Source organism: Cavia porcellus, unplaced genomic scaffold (genome assembly GCF_034190915.1).
Source record: "Cavia porcellus strain 051 isolate PalLab524CR breed Dunkin Hartley unplaced genomic scaffold, mCavPor4.1 scaffold_24, whole genome shotgun sequence".
In the NCBI taxonomy this organism is placed as follows: domain Eukaryota; kingdom Metazoa; phylum Chordata; class Mammalia; order Rodentia; family Caviidae; genus Cavia; species Cavia porcellus.
In genome coordinates, this window is record NW_026947507.1 from 35,117,501 (window position 1) to 35,134,708 (window position 17,208).

Below are 17,208 nucleotides of genomic sequence, written 5' to 3' on the forward strand. Positions count from 1 at the left end.
CGCATATGCAACTCCACACACTCTTAGACACCATACACACTTTCCAAAGCACACACTACCACCCCACACATTTACACACACTGCCTCACACTGACACAGACATGCAGTCACACATATGTATCTGCATACACACACCATCCCACACACACACTGATACACACACCTATACACACACCATCACAGGCATTACGAATATACACACACAAAGATCACATGTATTGCATACATACACACACAAAAATAAAACCATCCACACATGCATGCACACAAACATCACATTTACAATGTGATCTAAAATCTCTCCCAAAGTCCTACGTGCTTGGAAGATGACTGAACCATGGAGGAGCTATGCCCCCCCCCCATGAGTTGCTAGCTGACTTGCTGTTGAGAGGTGAGGACAGGTTAGAGGTGGGTCACTTGGGGGGTGACCTTGGAGGGTGCATTCTTGACCCTGATTCCTGTCTCCCTGCTTCCTGATTGCTATAAGCTGAGCAACCTTTCCTCCATCTTGATTTTCCACCATGCTGTTTCTGCCTTGAAGCCAATTAAAAAACCATGAGCTAAACCCTCTGAAAACTATAGCCAAAAAACCTATCCTTAGGTTGCTGTTGGGTAATTAGTCCCAGTGACAGGAAAGTGACTACTCATCCACACAAACGGCCCTATCCACACATACCACTCCCCAACACAATGCCACACCTACACACATCTACCCCATATGCACACGCACCACCCACAAGCACATTAACATATGCTCTTATACAACAGATATCACAAACATACACACATACACATACCAATGTCTGCAAATACTAATCACCTGCACACACAGTACCTAACACACATCCACACCCACACATGTGCCACACATACTTACATTCCTGCACCACACACTACACTGTACACATGTGCATCCTCAACGCCTCCACGATTGACCCCTGTCCTGGCTGTGATTGTTTCTCTGAACAGCCTCGAGGTCATGGGGGCTGGTGACTGGCAGGGTAGGAGGAGCGTTCCCAGCATAGGGACTCACATACTGTTTCCATCAGGTTAAGGCAGAGGGGCAGGTGTCGTCAGTAGCAAGGGCACGAGTAGGCTCAGGGCACAGATACTACAAAAGCCAATGTAGGAGCCAGGAAACAAGATGTATCCTGCCAGAAACCACCCGCCACAGCAGCTGCCAGCAGACCCTGCTTAGACACAGAAGGAGAGGCAAGCAGGTAGCTGCCTAGAGGATGTGACTGGAAAGGTGCCAGAAAACATCCTCACCACCACCACCACCACCCCCGCCAAGAAATCTCACCCCAGCCATGGCACCTGGAATTCTACCATCAGAAAGCCTTTCTTCAAGGTTACATCTGTTCTCTGCTGGTATTTTTTTCCATAGAAATTTCTCCCTTGGACACAAAAGCAACCAAAAATGAAGTCACCAACACCCTGCTCACATCTCAGCGCAAGCAAATCCTTCTACCCACTGACAGAGCCTAAGGTTCCTGGCTCTTACAGGAGAGGACAATGGAAACAGAAGAAAGAAAATGTAGCTGTCTAGCCCTGGTGCTCCTAGCTGGGCGGGGGCTGGCTCCCACCCTTCTGCTGATCCCAGTCACCCATCAGCCTGGTGACAGCCATCTGTTACCTGCCACCGCCCCCTGGACAATGCTGATCTGCCCCTGGCCAGCAGAAGAGTTGTCCCTGAATGGGGAAGTGGAAGAGGTGACAGAGCTGCAGTGAAAGCCCAATTTTCATTGACACTCAGAGTCTCTGACAGCTGTTAGGAGAATGTGATTTTGAAATTTAAATAGCACACTTCTGCATTCGGCTCAGGAAGACAACCTGAGGATAAGCAGTTTATCGCCTGAAACACCATGAAGGGGGCAGGGAGAGAGGCTGCCTGCCCCTCCAGCTCCTCCCCTGCACCTCACTGGGGACTCTGACAGGCACAGCCCTGGGGACATTAAACCTGTCTCTCCCTTTGTGTAGCCCAAGGGGAAGAGGCCGCAGGTACCAGGATCAAGCATCTGCCTCAGTAGGCCTGGGGAGCCCAAGGGGACAGGGTGGGAAAGAAGGGGGCCTTCCTAGGCATCCACAGAGCTAAGCTGGGCCCAGGCCTCCCACAGCCCCACCAAGGCCACAGTGGTGCTCTTGCTGGTGGACTCATCACCAGGACAGCCCAGGCCCTCTCCAAGGCCCAGCCTTCGGAACAGAAAGGCATCCTGAACTCCGCTCCAGAGACGTCCTGAGCAGGACCCCAAAGGAGACCCCAGTGAGGCTGTTTCTGCCTGACACAAGCTCAAAAGACTTGAATCTCTGTTCCCCATCACCCAGAGCTCGGCCAGGCTCCTCATCCAGGCGTCCAGCCATGATGCTGCTGGGGACACCATTCCCAACCCTACCTCCTGCTCTTCCAACCCCTTCCCCAGGCGCTGGCAGCTACTGCCTCCCCTCAGCTCTCAGGGCAGCCCTGAGCCTTCATCACCTGGGTAACAAGAGGTGTCCACGGAAGTGTCAGCATGACCTCCTGGACAGGGAGGACACAGGTCTGGTATTTTACAGCAGTGGCCTGCATGGTCCACAGAGCACACAGTCCATGTGAACTAAACAAAATGGAGATCCCCCAGGCCCAGCCCCAAGCCACGAGCACTTCCTGTGCCCCTAAGATTCCAACCCACCTCCACACCCCAAAGCTCTAAGATGCAGCACACAGGGTACTACAGCTCATGAGGACGTCCTAACAGGACAGGTCTAATGCTCCCATTAGGCCATTGCTTCTCCCGGGCCACAGACAATGACCTCAGTCACCCCATGCAGGGCACATGTGAAAAGCTGCCCCTGTGGTACTGCCAGTCCTGCATCATAGTTACATGGCTCCATTTCACAGATGAGAAAAATGAGGTTCAATGGACTGAGTGAATGAAGTCACACAGCTAAGAGGGCCAGGCCTAGACTCAAGACTAGCACCAGCCAGCATCAAAGTCCACAGCACATGCACTGTTCCAAGACCCTCTGTGGACATGTAGCAGGCCCAAAACACAACACTAGGCACCCAGGGACACCAAGAGAAGGGACTTGTAGAGCAGAGAACGCACCCTGCAATGATACACATGCCTGACACCTGTGTGCTGATTTCTTTTCCCTAAAATCTCTTCCCATGCATTAGGCAAGGGCAGAATATCTAGATGCTTCCACCAGGCTCCCTGGCAAGGGGGAGGGTCAGTGCTACTTCCCCCCTTGCCACGCCCCTAAAGAAGAGACCCTCCAGCAAAAACAACCCTGGCTGTCTCCTGACTCCACCCAAGCAAGAGAGCCCACCCCTGGCGTGCTGGGCAGCCAAAGTGAACACTGCTTAGTCTTACAGTTCTGATCCACAAAAGCCACCGATCCCAGGCCTCTCACCAGCTGTCCACACCCAGTCACAGTATAGCACACAAAAACCACTGCTACCCAAGACTTAGCCCAAGCCCCTGGTCCTGCTGCTCTCTGAAATCACTCAGTCACCTCCACTGCAGCCCCACCACGCTCTGTCCCAAAGTAGAAAGCAGACTTCTGTCACCAACAGCCTCGAAACCACGTACCACATGCCAGGCTGTAGGCCGCCCCGCCACCATCTGCTACCTGACCTTGAAGAAATCTCTCCACAGTGATTTTGAAACAGTTAACACATCTTCATGCAACACGCCAGGCCCTGGGCCAAGCACTCACCTGCAGTATCTCATTAGTCTTTGCAAAGATCCTGCAAGACAGGTAGGTGTTTCTGCCCGCTCCATGTTGGGCAAGAGCAGAAGCTCCCGCCTGAGGTACACAGCGGGTGGGGCTGGAGCCCGAACCTGAACTCTGCTCTGCAGCAGTCACTTCTCCCCGGACCTGTTTCCTTTACAGAGGTGAAGACTTGGGCCTGCCTGATCCCTAACCTGCCCTCCAGCTACAGAAAAGGATGCTCTATAAATCTGCTCCATGCCCCTGCCCATACCCCAGCTAAGACTGGCATGAGATGTTGAGGGCTTGGACACTCCCACCTCCTCACCCAGAATCCAGAGGCAGAGCTTAATGATAGTCAAGGTCATCTTCCTGTCACTTGTTCCTGTCCCTTAGGGCACTGCTGCCCCCACCCTGTCCTTTCCGTCCTCACACTGCTGTCCAGCCATGTGCCTGGGTCTCCAGTGAGACCTATACTCCTGGGGGCTGCAGGTCACCTCCCAGAATCTCCTTCCCCAGAGCAGCCTCTGTCTTCCTGAGATGCCTCTTATCTGCCATGATGCACACTTTCCTGCCTCCCCAGATATATTCATAGGGTCACAGAAGTCTGGAGACAAGAAGGTCACTCTGTTTCAGCTCCTGAGCCCCTGCATCCTCTCCAATCTTGGGCCTCCACTGCATATGCCCACTGAGAAAGGACATCGACCTGTCCAGCCCAGCTCAGACTCCAACGTGCAGCAGATACGTGACCTGTGTCCATTCTCACTGAATCCTCCTTATTAGCCCATCTTACCACACAAGAACCATGGCTCAAAACAGACACAGTGAGGACCAAGATCACACACCTTGTTTCGTTTTGGATCTTACAACCCTAAAGGCTCATGTTTTGAAGGCCTGGTCCCAGCTGATTGTGCTGGTGCAGATGATGAAACATTTAGGATGGGGTGGAGGGAGGAAGTCAGATCACTGTGGTTGTGCCTGGTCTCTCCCTCTCTTTCTCTCTCCCTCACTCCTCCCTCCTAGTCTCACTCTCCCTCTTCCCAGCCATCATTGTCATACAAATGCAATTTCTCCATGCTATCCCACCTTGCCACAGGCCCAAAAGCAATAGGACCAGCAACCCAAGGACTGAAACCTCTAAAACCGGGAGTGAGGACAAGCTTTTCCTCTATATACCCTATTAAATCAAGTATTTCATCACAGCAACAGAAGGCTGTCTAACATACACTCCCAAGAGGCCAAGCCAGGATAGAAAGCCTGGAATGTCTGAGCCCATGCTCTTGCCATGCCCCAGATGCCTCCTTAAATGTTGTTTCAGGTTTATAAGACAGGCCTGAACTGCAAGACCCAGGACAAAACCCCTTTCTTCCCCATGAGATCTCTCCTTCATGTTCAAGATGAGGTCAGACATTAGGATGTTTCTAATGTCCCTTTACGCTGAGTCCAGGCACAGCCAGTGGGCCCCAGCTGGCCTTGGACTCAGGAAGGAATGACTATACCCAGAGCCTGCCAGATGGGATGAGGTAGAGAGGAGATCTAAGGGCCTGCAGAGGGAGTTATCAGAACCCTGGAATCTCTCCTTGCCAATAGAACCCCAACAGGACTTTCTAAGAACCCCAACAGAGAGAGACTGCAGGCAATGAGGAACCCACACTCCCAGAGGCTCCTGGGATGCCAAATCTCAGACAGGAGATGGTGAAGAGAAAGAGGCAAGCGCATCCCAAAGATCCAATAGCACCTTCCTGGTGCCCCAGCTGGAACAGTGCAGCCCAGAGGAAGCCACCAGGACTCTGCGTCCCCCTAGCCTTTCCACACAGAGGTGGCAGCAGAAGGGACTTCTACCACCTGCCTGCAGTTCTCTAGGGTGGCACGTTTGCAAGCCTACAGCACAGGTGTGGGGTCCTGAGGCCCCTGGGCTCCAGCCTTGTCTGCACACCCACCATGCCATCCTTTCCTGTGTGTCTTCCTGGGACACGGAGCCAGATGCCCTGCTCTAAGCTTATGTCTTCATATTTCAGAAAAGGACATGAGACCTAGGAACTGGCATGCCCAAGATCCAACAGGAGATTTGGAGCAGAGACTGGGGTGAATTAGTCCCCAGGCTCCCATTCCTGCCTCCTTTCTGTTATGCTCCCCACAGTCATCCACTTGGGTTCCTGGTGGCCCCTCCTTCCAGCTGTTTGGAGTTTCCCCAGACAGACATCCACTCGCCCAACTCCAGGGCTGCTCTGGGTGGAGCAGAATCCAGGGGCAATGAGGAGAAACTGTCACGGTCCTCAGAGCCTGCCTGGCCTGCGTGGTGGGGAAAAGCCCCAGAGCTCAGAGATCCAGAGCTGTGTGGGGTCCAGTTATCTCTGGACAGCCGACAACAGGGAGTTGATTCAGTGAACTGCACATCCAGTAATTTCCTCATTTGTCTTGTCAACATCCTTGTCCCACAGTGTCAAGTCCATTACATAAGGATTTTCTGCTAGGAAGATATTTAAGTGTTGAGTCCTAGAAGCAACAGGGGTCTGGGTTACAGTGAGGACCTCAGAGCTCCAGCGTTCAGAGAACAAGCCAAAGTCACTTCTTTACCAGAGTAAACTCAATGGCACCTGGCAGCGCAGAAGTAGCCAGCAGGTACCAGGACGATGGGGAGGGGATAACACAGGGGTGCATCTGGACCACTGGGGCACCTCCACCACAGCACACCTGGGCCAACAATGTCTCATCAAACATCTAAGTCCCAGAGCACTGTCTAAGAGAACCAACCCAAAGTGGACCGCTATTCAAAAATAATCAAGAAACATGACAGTCAAAATGCTGGTTAGAAGGGGCTTCAGCCCAGCCTGTAGGATGCACAAGAGTCAGTATGAGGCTGCTGTAGCCCACACTGCTAGGATTCCTCCCTACCTGGAGCAGGGGTCAGTGGCAGAGTGCTCAATGTAACTGATCAGCTTTGAGGTCTCCACTGCACTCTCTACCACCCCAACCACCGCCAGAGCCCAAGGCCATGTCCACTGGGCCACCACAGCTTGGATCTGGCATGTCCTCCAAGGCCTGTGTGTCCAGCCTGGCACTAACGGAGGGTGGTAGAAATTTTTAAGGGGTGGCTCAGCGGCCAGGTCCTGAGGTCAGAGGGAGCTTGCCCTGGAAAGGTACTACAGGGAGCTGGCCTCTTCTTCTTCCTCTATTTAACTTCCTGGCCATGAGGTGAACAGTTTTGCTAACTGACTAACATGCCTGCCAGTGCCTCCCTCTTCACATGGGTCCAGGATTTCTGCTGTCAGGAGCATATGTACCAACCCCACCTCCCACACCTGGTGCAGGCATTCACCACAGTGGGGCGGGTCGCTTTACAGAAGCAAAAACTGGTTCCCAGGTAGGCAAAAAAGCAGGCATTCCAGTGGCTTGTGCTCTTCCAAAACTCAACCTTTTGTGAGAAATTTTTCTTTATCTTTCATTTCTCTAGTTAGGGCAAATTAATTTTTCTCATGGGGCAGTAATAATGAAAACAATGGTTGAGAAACATGGTCACAGAGAATTCTTCATCCAAAAAGTTTAGAGCCTCACTGGAAAGTCTGATTCATAGTTTATAGCAGTGATTCTCAACTAGCAGTGACTGTGCCCCACAGGGGACATTTGGCCATGTCTGGGGATGTTTTGGTTGTCACGACTTGAGGATGTGTTAGTGCATCTAAGGGACAGGGAAGAGGGATGAAACTAAACCTCCTACAACACCCAGAGTGGTGCTCCAGGCCAAAGTGTCTGCTTTGCAAGCAGTAGCAGCAAAGGAGCTGCTCCTGAAAAGGGCCACGGGGCCCCCACAATCTGCCTGTCAAGACTGCCACAGAAGCACCTGGAAACCTGCAGCCTGCAGAGAACAAGCCCTGCTGCGGCTATCTGAGCACCACTGCTGCTCCTGGAAGAGCTCAACCTTCCCAAGCTCCAAGCAACACCAAGGTGGAAACCCATTCCCAAAGCCTGAGCAGGGCAGGTGGCCCTGAGCCCCAGGCCTCCCTAATGCCAGAGGGACAAAGGCCAAGACTACAAAGCTCACCTGCTTCTGCACACTGACCCAGCAGCCAAGCCAGAAGCCAGCATGAAGTCTCTCACTCCCAGGAAAGGCCAGGGGGGAATGACTAGGACTGGGGAGTCCTCCTGGGGTGTCTTCCTCAGGGGTTCAGGAGCCAAGGAAAGACCCAGAGCAGACCAGAGTCCAATAACACTAGTAATCTAGAACTCTCCTATCCAAAATACTTAGATTAAGAAATGCTTCAGAATTCAGTTTTGTTTCAGGGCTTTTTACTTGTTTGTTTGTTTTGTTTTTGGTTTGGTTTGGTTTGGTTTTCTTTCGGATTTTGGAATATTTGCACATACACAGTGAGCCATCTTGGTAGTAGAACACAAACTTCATTCAATTGTTTCATGCACACCTGATATTGCTGAATCTGCACAGTATTTTTAGTGCACAGCCTCCATCCCATGTGTCAGGTGTGGGTTGCTCCACTGTGACATATCAACAGCCAAAAATGTTGGATTTTGGAAAATTTTGGATTTGGGGATTTTTGAATTAAAGGTGCTCAACCTGTACCAAAAACCACAGCTATGTTTCCTGAAATCTCCCACAAGGCTTGCAGCACATCATGCACGTTATGGTTCACTGACTCACTCATGGCTCACCATAATCCCCACTTCACAGCAGAGGAAACTGAGGCACGGGGAGGTTAAGCAACTTGACCAAGGAAAAGAGCCCCAGATCAAAGACTCAGGGAACTGGGAAGAAGGAACAAGGACAGGTGAGGGTGACATCAAGCCTCAGCTTCAAGACCATGAGAGTCAAAATGCTAGAAGGAAGGCCCTCAAATGCTTTGCTCCAGTCCACCACCAAGGAGGGGACACGGTGTCCTTCTCTACGGGACAGGCCCCCAGACTCAGAAACACCAAGGGATAAGCTAATACAGTACAGAGTCAACGGCAGCCCACAGCGCATGAGCCACGCCTCAAGGATGAGACAGCAGGCCGTGTCCCAGCCAGGGCCACTTACCTGAGAAGATTGAAGCAAGCCTGAAGATGTCGGAGAGCCGCGAGGTCACAGGCTCATAGGGGGAGGCCTCATAGAACTCCTCACCTGGAAGAGAGGTCGGTGTCAGATACAGCTCCCTCCCCTCGCCACTCTCAGTCTGGGAAAGGTCTGCTATGAGGGCGAGTTCCCTCAGAAGGATGAGCCCTTCACCAAATGCAAAGTGCTGCCCGGCAAATCAGGAATGAAAGGCTGACCCTTGCACATGGGCAAGTTACTTCCCTCCAACTGGCAACGATGCTCCCCCAGTGCAAGTGCTACTGCCTTGTCCTCTTCTGTCACCTCCCTACATGAGCAGTCCCTTTGACAAACACCCAAATGCTTCTGGAAAGGAGAACAGGGAAGGTAGAACATAACCTGTGAAGACTAAGTACCACTCAGAGGATCTGATGCTACAGGCCCCATGACCATTGAGAACAAACTATTCATTTTATAAGGAAGGATTCTGTGGTGGTCCAGAAAGGAGAATTCACCTGCCTGACGTCACACAGCTTCTCTAGACAACTTCCCTCTACCTCTGGTGTCCTGGCCCTCTTTCCACACTGATTGTGCAGGTCCCTCCAGAAGAAAAATTCTTCTGTTTGATTTCCACCATGTGTCAGAAAAGTCTGGTGGGAGGAGCTGAAGTTGCTAAGTGATTGGCCCAAACCTCTGCTCCTGTCTCCCCAACACCACCCACCCCCAAACAACCTGTGCCATCCCAACACATGTCCTGAGACTTTTCCTCAGGGCTCTGGGGGTGCAGCAGGGATCTGGGGGTTAATAAGAAAGCAGGAGATAAAGGGCACAGGGTTACCCTAGGGACCCCACTACCACCTCATCAGGAGCCCCATGTGTCTGCCAGCACCTCTCAGGGAAGGAAATGTCCTCTCTGGGAGGAAAAATCAACATAGACTCACTCAGACTGCATGGGGTGAGGGGCAAGTGGACAGGAGACTCATGACCATATACAACAATAACCACTTCCCATCCTGGGAGCCTAACTACCCCTGGCTGTGGGGAGCTGAGTGAGTGGCATCTGTGGGGCCACCTGCAAGAAGAAACAGCCCTCAAAGTGATCTCAGAATGCTCCTGCAGGAGGATACTCAACCAGCCCAGGTGGACCCTGTGGGGACATGGGGGTCACAGAGTAAGGAGTCCACCTGCTGAGGCCAGCAGACTCCCGGGAAGGGTCCCAAGCCCTGAAGCACAAGAGGAAGCATGCACATTCCTGGGGAGAGGGCCTCCACCCTGCACCTTCCTTCATAGGAGCACCCCATGTGCCAGGCCACACGCAGCAGTGCCCCACCAGAATCTGCCCAGTGGCCTCTCCCAGGTGCCTGGCATCTTTATGGTCTCTGTCCCAACCCTGCTCCCTGATGACCTCAGTGACCTCCATTCTACTCACTGGCACTAAACTTACACCTGTCCTAGGAAACCCCTGGGGTTAGGGCCCCCAGATATTGCTGTCTATTGGAGCTGAACAATAGAAAAGCTGAGGAAGCATTTTCATAATAAAAATAAATAAATAATATGCTTTCAGCATGCCACACTGCTGAGTGTGCTTTAGACACTTCAAGGCAATTCCATCCTCTTCACTGCTCTGAGAGTAAGGACAACTGTTCCCCTCCTGTACTGGCAAGAAACAAGGGACAAAACATTAGTAACTCGCCCAAAGTGACTCAATATTATGCAGCTGGGAAGCGGCAGCTCCAGGCTTCAAAGCCAGGCTCCAGGACCCAAGTGCTTTGCCACCATGCACACTGTCTGCAAAATGACACTGTGTTGTGGCAGCCACCTCCCTCTCCCCTGAACACTGTCTTTGTTCCATTTTTCAAAGGAACAGTCCGCACCGCCACAGCTGGCCTTCCCAACTGCACAGCGCCAAGCCTGGGTAGGACCAGCCAGAATCAATGACCAAGAGGGTACCTGGGGGAAGAGCCTCCCCCAGGGGCAGTTTGGAGAAGCCCATAGTCTCTAACTTCACTCAGAGTTGCCCTTCCTACAGCAGACTGGACCAGTGGGGAAATCCCAGGTCCCAGCACTGAGGAAAGACTCAGGATGTCAGATACTGGGGATGGACACATGGGAGACACCTTTGCTCTTCACTGTGGAAGGATCAAGAGTTCCCAAGTTTTAATATCACCTGGCTTCGAACCTCCAAGTGGCTGACAGTGATAGCACTGTACTGGCCGAGATAATGGCAGAGAAGAAAAAGGACCTCAGGCCGTGCAAACTCCTCAGGCCAGCAAAAGAGACCAGGATATTCTGTGAGGACCCTGGACCCAAGCCTGGGTCCTGTCGCCAACTCACTGTGTGCCCCAAAGCCACCTCACCGTTCTACACCTCAGATTTCCCACCCAATTAGGGGCAAGCCCAAGCCATCTCCAGCTCCTTTGCAGTTCAGATTCTGGGAACTAGAACTAGTGGCCACGTCCTCAGAAGCCACCCACCTGCCACAGCCCACTCGCCTTCCTCTACTGCCAATGCAAGCAGAAGCCTTGAGCCAGCATGGAGAGCTCAGCCTCAGGTAGAGGGAGAATTCTGAGCCAAAGCCTGGGTGAATCACAACCACCCACAGGGGCCCAGGGAAGCCAAGAATGAGAAGGAAAGTTCAAACCCACACACATCTCTCCTCCCCTCCTTGCCCTCCCTGGCCCAGGCCCAAACCTGCTATTAAGTGTGATTACAGAGCAGGGGGAGGTTCTTGCAGCCTCCCCAGGGAGACCATTCAACCTGGCTGTGAATAATTAACTGTCAGGTAGACCTTGTCACTCCCAGGGACAGGACCTGCTGTTCAAAGGTCTCCTGGACAGATCTGGAGTCCAAGACACAAGAGTAAATGGGCCCCCAGGGAGAAAAGGCAGACTTTAGTAGAAGGGGAGAAGCTGGGGGTGGGAAAGTTCTCCTAGCCTGGAAGTGGCCACCATAGGGACCTCAGCTTCTTAGGTGCCATTGCTCTCAAAGGCACAGAATAAGTGAATAAAAAAAGAAAAAATTATCCTAAGATCCAGATTGAGAGACAGTCATCTTCAGCAAGACACTCCCAAGTCTAAAGGGGCCTTGGAGACACCTCCATCTCAAGATGAGAAACTCCACCACGTCTCCAGCCGCTCCTCACAGGGTCCTGCAGCAAGCTGCCTGCAAGGCTACAGGGAGCCACAGAGGTGGGCAGAGCTGTTTGTGCTAAAGGGCGAGGTAGCCTATGGCTCTTATACCAGCAGTTCTGTCCCTCTCTGTCCACTCTGCAGCCCAAGCAAACCCACCCCAGCCAGCTGCCCACTGTCCTCTAGGCTGACACTGACTGAAGGCTGCCAGGAAGCAAAGAATTAAAACTACTCCAGTCACTCAGGAGCCAGGAGCCTTCACTGCACAGAGCCAGCCTCTGAGTGACGCCCTTTGTCCCCTAGAAAGCAAAGTGCAGGTGTCTTAGTACAGGTTTCCCTCTTTGCTTCTTGTAGCTTCAGGAATCGAGGTTGCCAGGAAGAAGTGTGGCCTGATGCATGAGGAATTACTGTTATTAATGGCAGTAATATTAATAATAATTATACGCACTTCTTATTCGTACATTTGAGCCATTTAAGCACCTGCTCAGGAATCCCTACCTCTGCAGCCTCCAGACCTGCAGCTAGAATCCTCCTCCCTTTCAGGCATCCTGGAGAGAGCTCCTCTTTGATCTAAGCCTCATCTCCTACCTGGTTTTGGACCCACCTGCTGCACACTCCCAGGGCTACAGTCCATGGAAGACATTCCTGTCTTCTCTTCCAATTTCACCACCACCATCCTATCCCAGAATTTAAATTGCTCCACCTCCTCTCATCTTAAAGAAAATCTATCAGCCTTTGTTCTCTTCCCTCTTCACACTAAAATTCTGGAGAAAGTTGTCTGCATTTTTCACTTCCAATCTCCAGCTCCCATCCATTCCCTAACCCGGTTCCTGTCCCCAGCAGCCACCTCAGAAGCTCACCCAAGGACACCAGAGACACTGCCATCCCTCTCCTGCTTGATCAGAAATACTTGCCTCTGCTGGGAATGAGCCCCTCCCCCTCTTATCTGCCCCCAAATTCCTGAACCTCTCCCCTAGAGCCTCCTGGATCACCTTTTCCCATCCTGCATCCTCTAGATCACTGGGCCCAGGGGCTGTGTCACTGTCCTGCTCCTGCCATTGGGATGGCACTCGTGTCCCTGGGTCTACTTATCACCCCCAGCCTCATGTCCACTTCCAAATCTCTCTCTCTCTCTCTCTCTCTCTCTCTCTCTCTCTCTCTCTCTCTCTCTGCAAGTCCACTTCCTCCCTTGAGCTCAAGACAGGTAAGTCCACAGGATATGGTCAATGACAAAGGGCATATGTTCCCAGATAAACCAATCATGCCCTGCCCTCCTCTCCCAAAGCCCTCACCACTGCTTCTGAGCAGCTCCATCTCCCCCTCAGCTGCCCAAGAAAGGAACCAGCTCCTGGACTCTTCTCTTATGTCCCCCTCTCATGAGCCATCAGTCACCAAGACCTGTCGACTCCACCTTCTACAAAGTTCTTAGGCCCACCCGGCCCTTTCCTGCCACCGTCTAATTCCAGCCACCGTTACTTCTGGCCTGGATCCCAACAGTGGCTTCTGAACAGTCCTTCCAAGCAGCTCTCTTCCCTGGCATCACATAGACAAGCGTAGCTCTAATTAGCGCAACCCCTTCCAGGGTCCCACTCCTCCACCTGTGACAGTCCTACAGAAAGACTCGACTGGGGCTCAGACCCCATTGTGTCCTCCTCCAGTGCCACCTTCCTAAACCCTTTGCTTTTGCAACTGACTCACTCTTCAGATTCTTGTCCCATGCAGCCTTCCCCAGAAAGGCTCCTTAGATTTCACAGCAGGGGTTAGATGTCCACCTGAGACATGACTATTGCACCTGGTGCCTTCCCATCACAGCCCCTACACAGTCAAATGACAGAGGACCCCTTACTTACTGCACCCACAACACCCAGCAGGCAGTGCCCTCAGGGAACACCTGCTGAATTAATAGATGAGCATCCACCCAGCTCCTATACTGAGCAAAATCCCCAGGCCCCAGTCTACAGGGACAGGGAATTCCCAAGAGAGGGGCCCTCAGGTTTCTGCTGCCTACACCAAGCAGTATAGAAGATAACCTAGGCCAAGCACAGTGTCGGGAAGCCACATGACTTCATGATATACGAAGAGTGGGTGTCCATGACCCAGGCCTGGGCTCAGTCCCAGCCAGAGCTCAGGGCAGTGGAGTGGCAGAGGCAGCCCTGTCTCTCCGGGCAGCACCCCTGGCAAGCATGTGCTAGCCTTGCCCTCTCTTGAATCTCACTTCCCCAGCTTCCTGCTGCCCTCCGCTCATCTCGTGGAGAAGGGGTTCCCTCACATGGTCCTGGCTTGAGCATCTGTCCCTCCTCTCTGCATGTCACCTCCCTCTTGTTCAGCCTTAGTTCTCCTTTGCCCACCACAACCAGCTATCACTGATCCCCCCACACTGGGCCAGTGGTTCGTGCCTCCAAGTTCCAGGTTCCTCCAGGGGATGGACAGATGGACAGTTCACCCCACGGCCCAGTCCTCCTCCTGAGCCTCGGGCCCCCTCATACCTTCCCACTGCCCACCCACTCTGCCCAGAGAGCGCTTACCCTCTGTCAGCCCCAGATGGATGCTCCAGTAGATCTGCAGGCACTGGAGCTCCTTCTTCATGCCCCGCTTGCAACGGCAGTCGTAGAGCGGGCTCTCCTGCAGGACCTCCAGTGCCGCCTGGCACTCCTTGTTGGCCAGCATGGTGTTACGGTCCCGGCCCGCTAGGCACTGCCGCAGCGTTCGGTACCGGGAGCTGCAGTTGGACTCGGCCGCACACAGCTCATTGGCCCGAACACAGTCCACTGGGGGGCGCCAGCCGTGGAGCTCGGGGCCCTGCAGGGAGGAAGGGCTGGCCAAAGAGCGGAGGGTCTCGTCTGGGTGGTGGGGAGGGAAGACAAGCATGAATGAGGGCCGCCACACTCACCGCCCCAAGATGCCAAGATGCAGGCCTGGGGCTTGGGCCCTCCTGGGAACGCCACACCCATCTTGTACCAAAGCGCACCCAGGCAGCTCGGCAGAACAGCCCTCCTGTGACCTGCAGGGCCTGGCATGTTCCCTGCCCCAGAGTTTGCACTCTGTCTCTGCTTGGTACCAGCCTAGGAGGAGCACAGCAAGTGGTACCAGAAAGGCATCTCTGGAGACCACAGTCGGTCTCGGATGGCACTGGGGCCCTAGGCCTTGCTGCGTGTGCAAAGCAGGAGCTTCCTTTTAGGCCACCCAGCTCCCCTACAAACCTCAGCTCCAGCCAGAGACCCCTCCATCATGGCCTGAGGGCACCAAAAAGTCATTAATGTTCAAAGCCTGCCCAGTTTATTCAGATCCTACCGCCTAAGAATACTGAGACCACAGAAGAGAGATGACAACCCCAGGTCATATACAGAGGCAGACGAAGCCCCTTGGAGCCCTAACCTCTTCATCCTGAGTTGCTAGACTTTCCAAGAAGGCAGTAAGAAATGAGCCCAGCCCTGGCTAAGAGGCTGCCTAGCATGGAGGAGCGACCCCTTCCAGGCATGACCCCTGCACAGCTTCCAGTGTAACCTCACACTACTTGGAGGCCTGAAACCTTGCCTGCTGAGGTCAGGTTCCACTCCCCGCTCCCCGCTGCCCTTCCTCAAGAAATGCACTGGGCATACAGGCGGGCAACTTCCCCTTCCCCCTCTGTGCCCCTCCTCACCACCCCTTGGCTTCTCTGGCTTCCAGCCCCCCAAGGTGCACACCTGTTCTCCCAGTACTGAGGACACTGAAGCAGGAAGATTGCAAGTTCAAGTCCTGCCTGGGAAATTTAGTGAGACCTTGTCTAAAATTAAAAACAGCTGGGGAAGTAGCTTAGTACAAAGGTCCTGAGTTCAATCCCCAGCACTGCAAAAAAAACCAAAATCCAATAAATAAAAAAACAAGGGTTCTGCCCTCAATAGACCGCGTCTCTGAGTGGCCTGGCTTCTCTCTCCTCCTCTCTTTTGCTTTCTTTCCTCCAATCCCATGAAGCCCTCTCCCCTTCTATATTGTTCCTCCTTCCAAAAGCCAAATAATAAATCAATTTCAAAGAGGAAAGCACCATTCCTTCTTCCCCCCTTGCAGATGCAGCCTCACTTCCGGGGCCACCCATCAGTCCACCCTCCTCACCGGCCCCCAGGAGCCTCAGAAAGGAGGGAGTGGAGGGCAAGGTGCAGCTTGCCTGACCCTTTCCGAAGCCACATTCCAAAAATGGTTCCCTCCAGAGATGGACATCCTCCTGCCCTCCCTAAGCCCCTAACTGCAGCCCCTACCCCAGAAAGGCCCCACCCCATAATCAGCCAGGACTGCTTTTTTCAAGACCTATAAAATGATTTGGGAGGCTTCCTCCACTTCCTCCAGCTCCAAAGCATAACAAAATCTTAAACCATCGGCCCCCTCCTCAGGATGCCGCAGAAACCCCCCGTGCCTGTCTCAGCACCAAATTCACGCCCTCTCCCTATGTGGCCGGTTCAGTGGGGGGAGCTACCGCAGGGGGACAGCGACACCTAGGGGCAGAGCTCTGCACAGCGAGGCGGTCACTCCCCAGCGCCCCTAGGGAAAAGGGATCACTCCCACAGGGACCCGGGGCAGGAGAGCTACCACACAGGAGACCTGGAAGGAGAGTAGCAGAGGGTTGGCCCGGGTGGAGGAGGCTTCTGGGGCTAGGGCCAAAGATATTCCTCTACATCGACCACACCTCTGCCCCCAACAGGAAATGCTAGAAGATATGGCCACCCTGAGACAAGACCTGAGCAGAAACCAGCTCAGAGAGGGAGACACAGTCTGCCCAGATGCCGGCTGGAAGGAGAGTCTTGTCCTCCACACAAGCTGAGGTGGCATCTTTCTTTCTGAGCTTCAGCAGATTGCTACATCCCCAATCAGAACGGAGTGCCTCTGGGCCACCCAGGAGCAGCTGAGCTGACACCCCACCACCACCCGCACCTGCTGCCTCCCTCTCCTCAGCCAGCCAGGCCTTGGCTCTCCATGGAGTTGAGGGCCAGCACCCAGCAGGACGCTCTCTTCCCACCTGAGTGTCCAGGGGAGCTGAGATTGGGATATCTTCACATCCTCAGCCTTCTGTAAGCTCAGGATTAATAGCAGGCTTCCAGTTAGGATGTTAGCCTCAGGGGTAGAGCAAAAAGGGCACTGCCTCCCTGGCAGGTAGGGTCTGTAACCCCAAGAGATGATCATTACATGGTCCTACATAGGCTCCCATGCCAAAAGTAAAATCTCCCATTTCCTGCTAACTGGCGCCAATGGTGGGTAGTGACGTGCCCTCAAAGCGCTAGGACCTCCTTTTACCAAGTGTCCCTGACTCTTGTCATTAGCTCCCTTGGGCTTCTGACCTATCAAGCCTGGTCAGAGAAGAGAATCAAGGCAACTCAAGCCTTTAGCCAAGAATAT

At 53.3% G+C, this 17,208-nt stretch overlaps 1 protein-coding gene across 3 annotated transcripts in view; it reads right to left on the reverse strand.

Moving 5' to 3' along the window:
- The window catches only part of Gfra2 (GDNF family receptor alpha 2), an 87,856-nt gene that overhangs the window by 67,175 nt on the left and 3,473 nt on the right, over positions 1–17,208 (reverse strand). Inside the window, exons 2-3 of one of the 3 annotated variants that reach the window (XM_063234835.1) lie at positions 14,370–14,684; positions 8,723–8,806 (exon numbers count right to left, since the gene is read on the reverse strand). The exons of 1 other annotated variant lie outside the window; for it this stretch is intronic. In XM_063234835.1, coding sequence (XP_063090905.1) covers positions 8,723–8,806; positions 14,370–14,684 — 399 coding nt within the window. The remainder of the gene's footprint in view (positions 1–8,722; positions 8,807–14,369; positions 14,685–17,208) is intronic. One more of the 3 variants, XM_063234836.1, reaches the window with a different exon arrangement.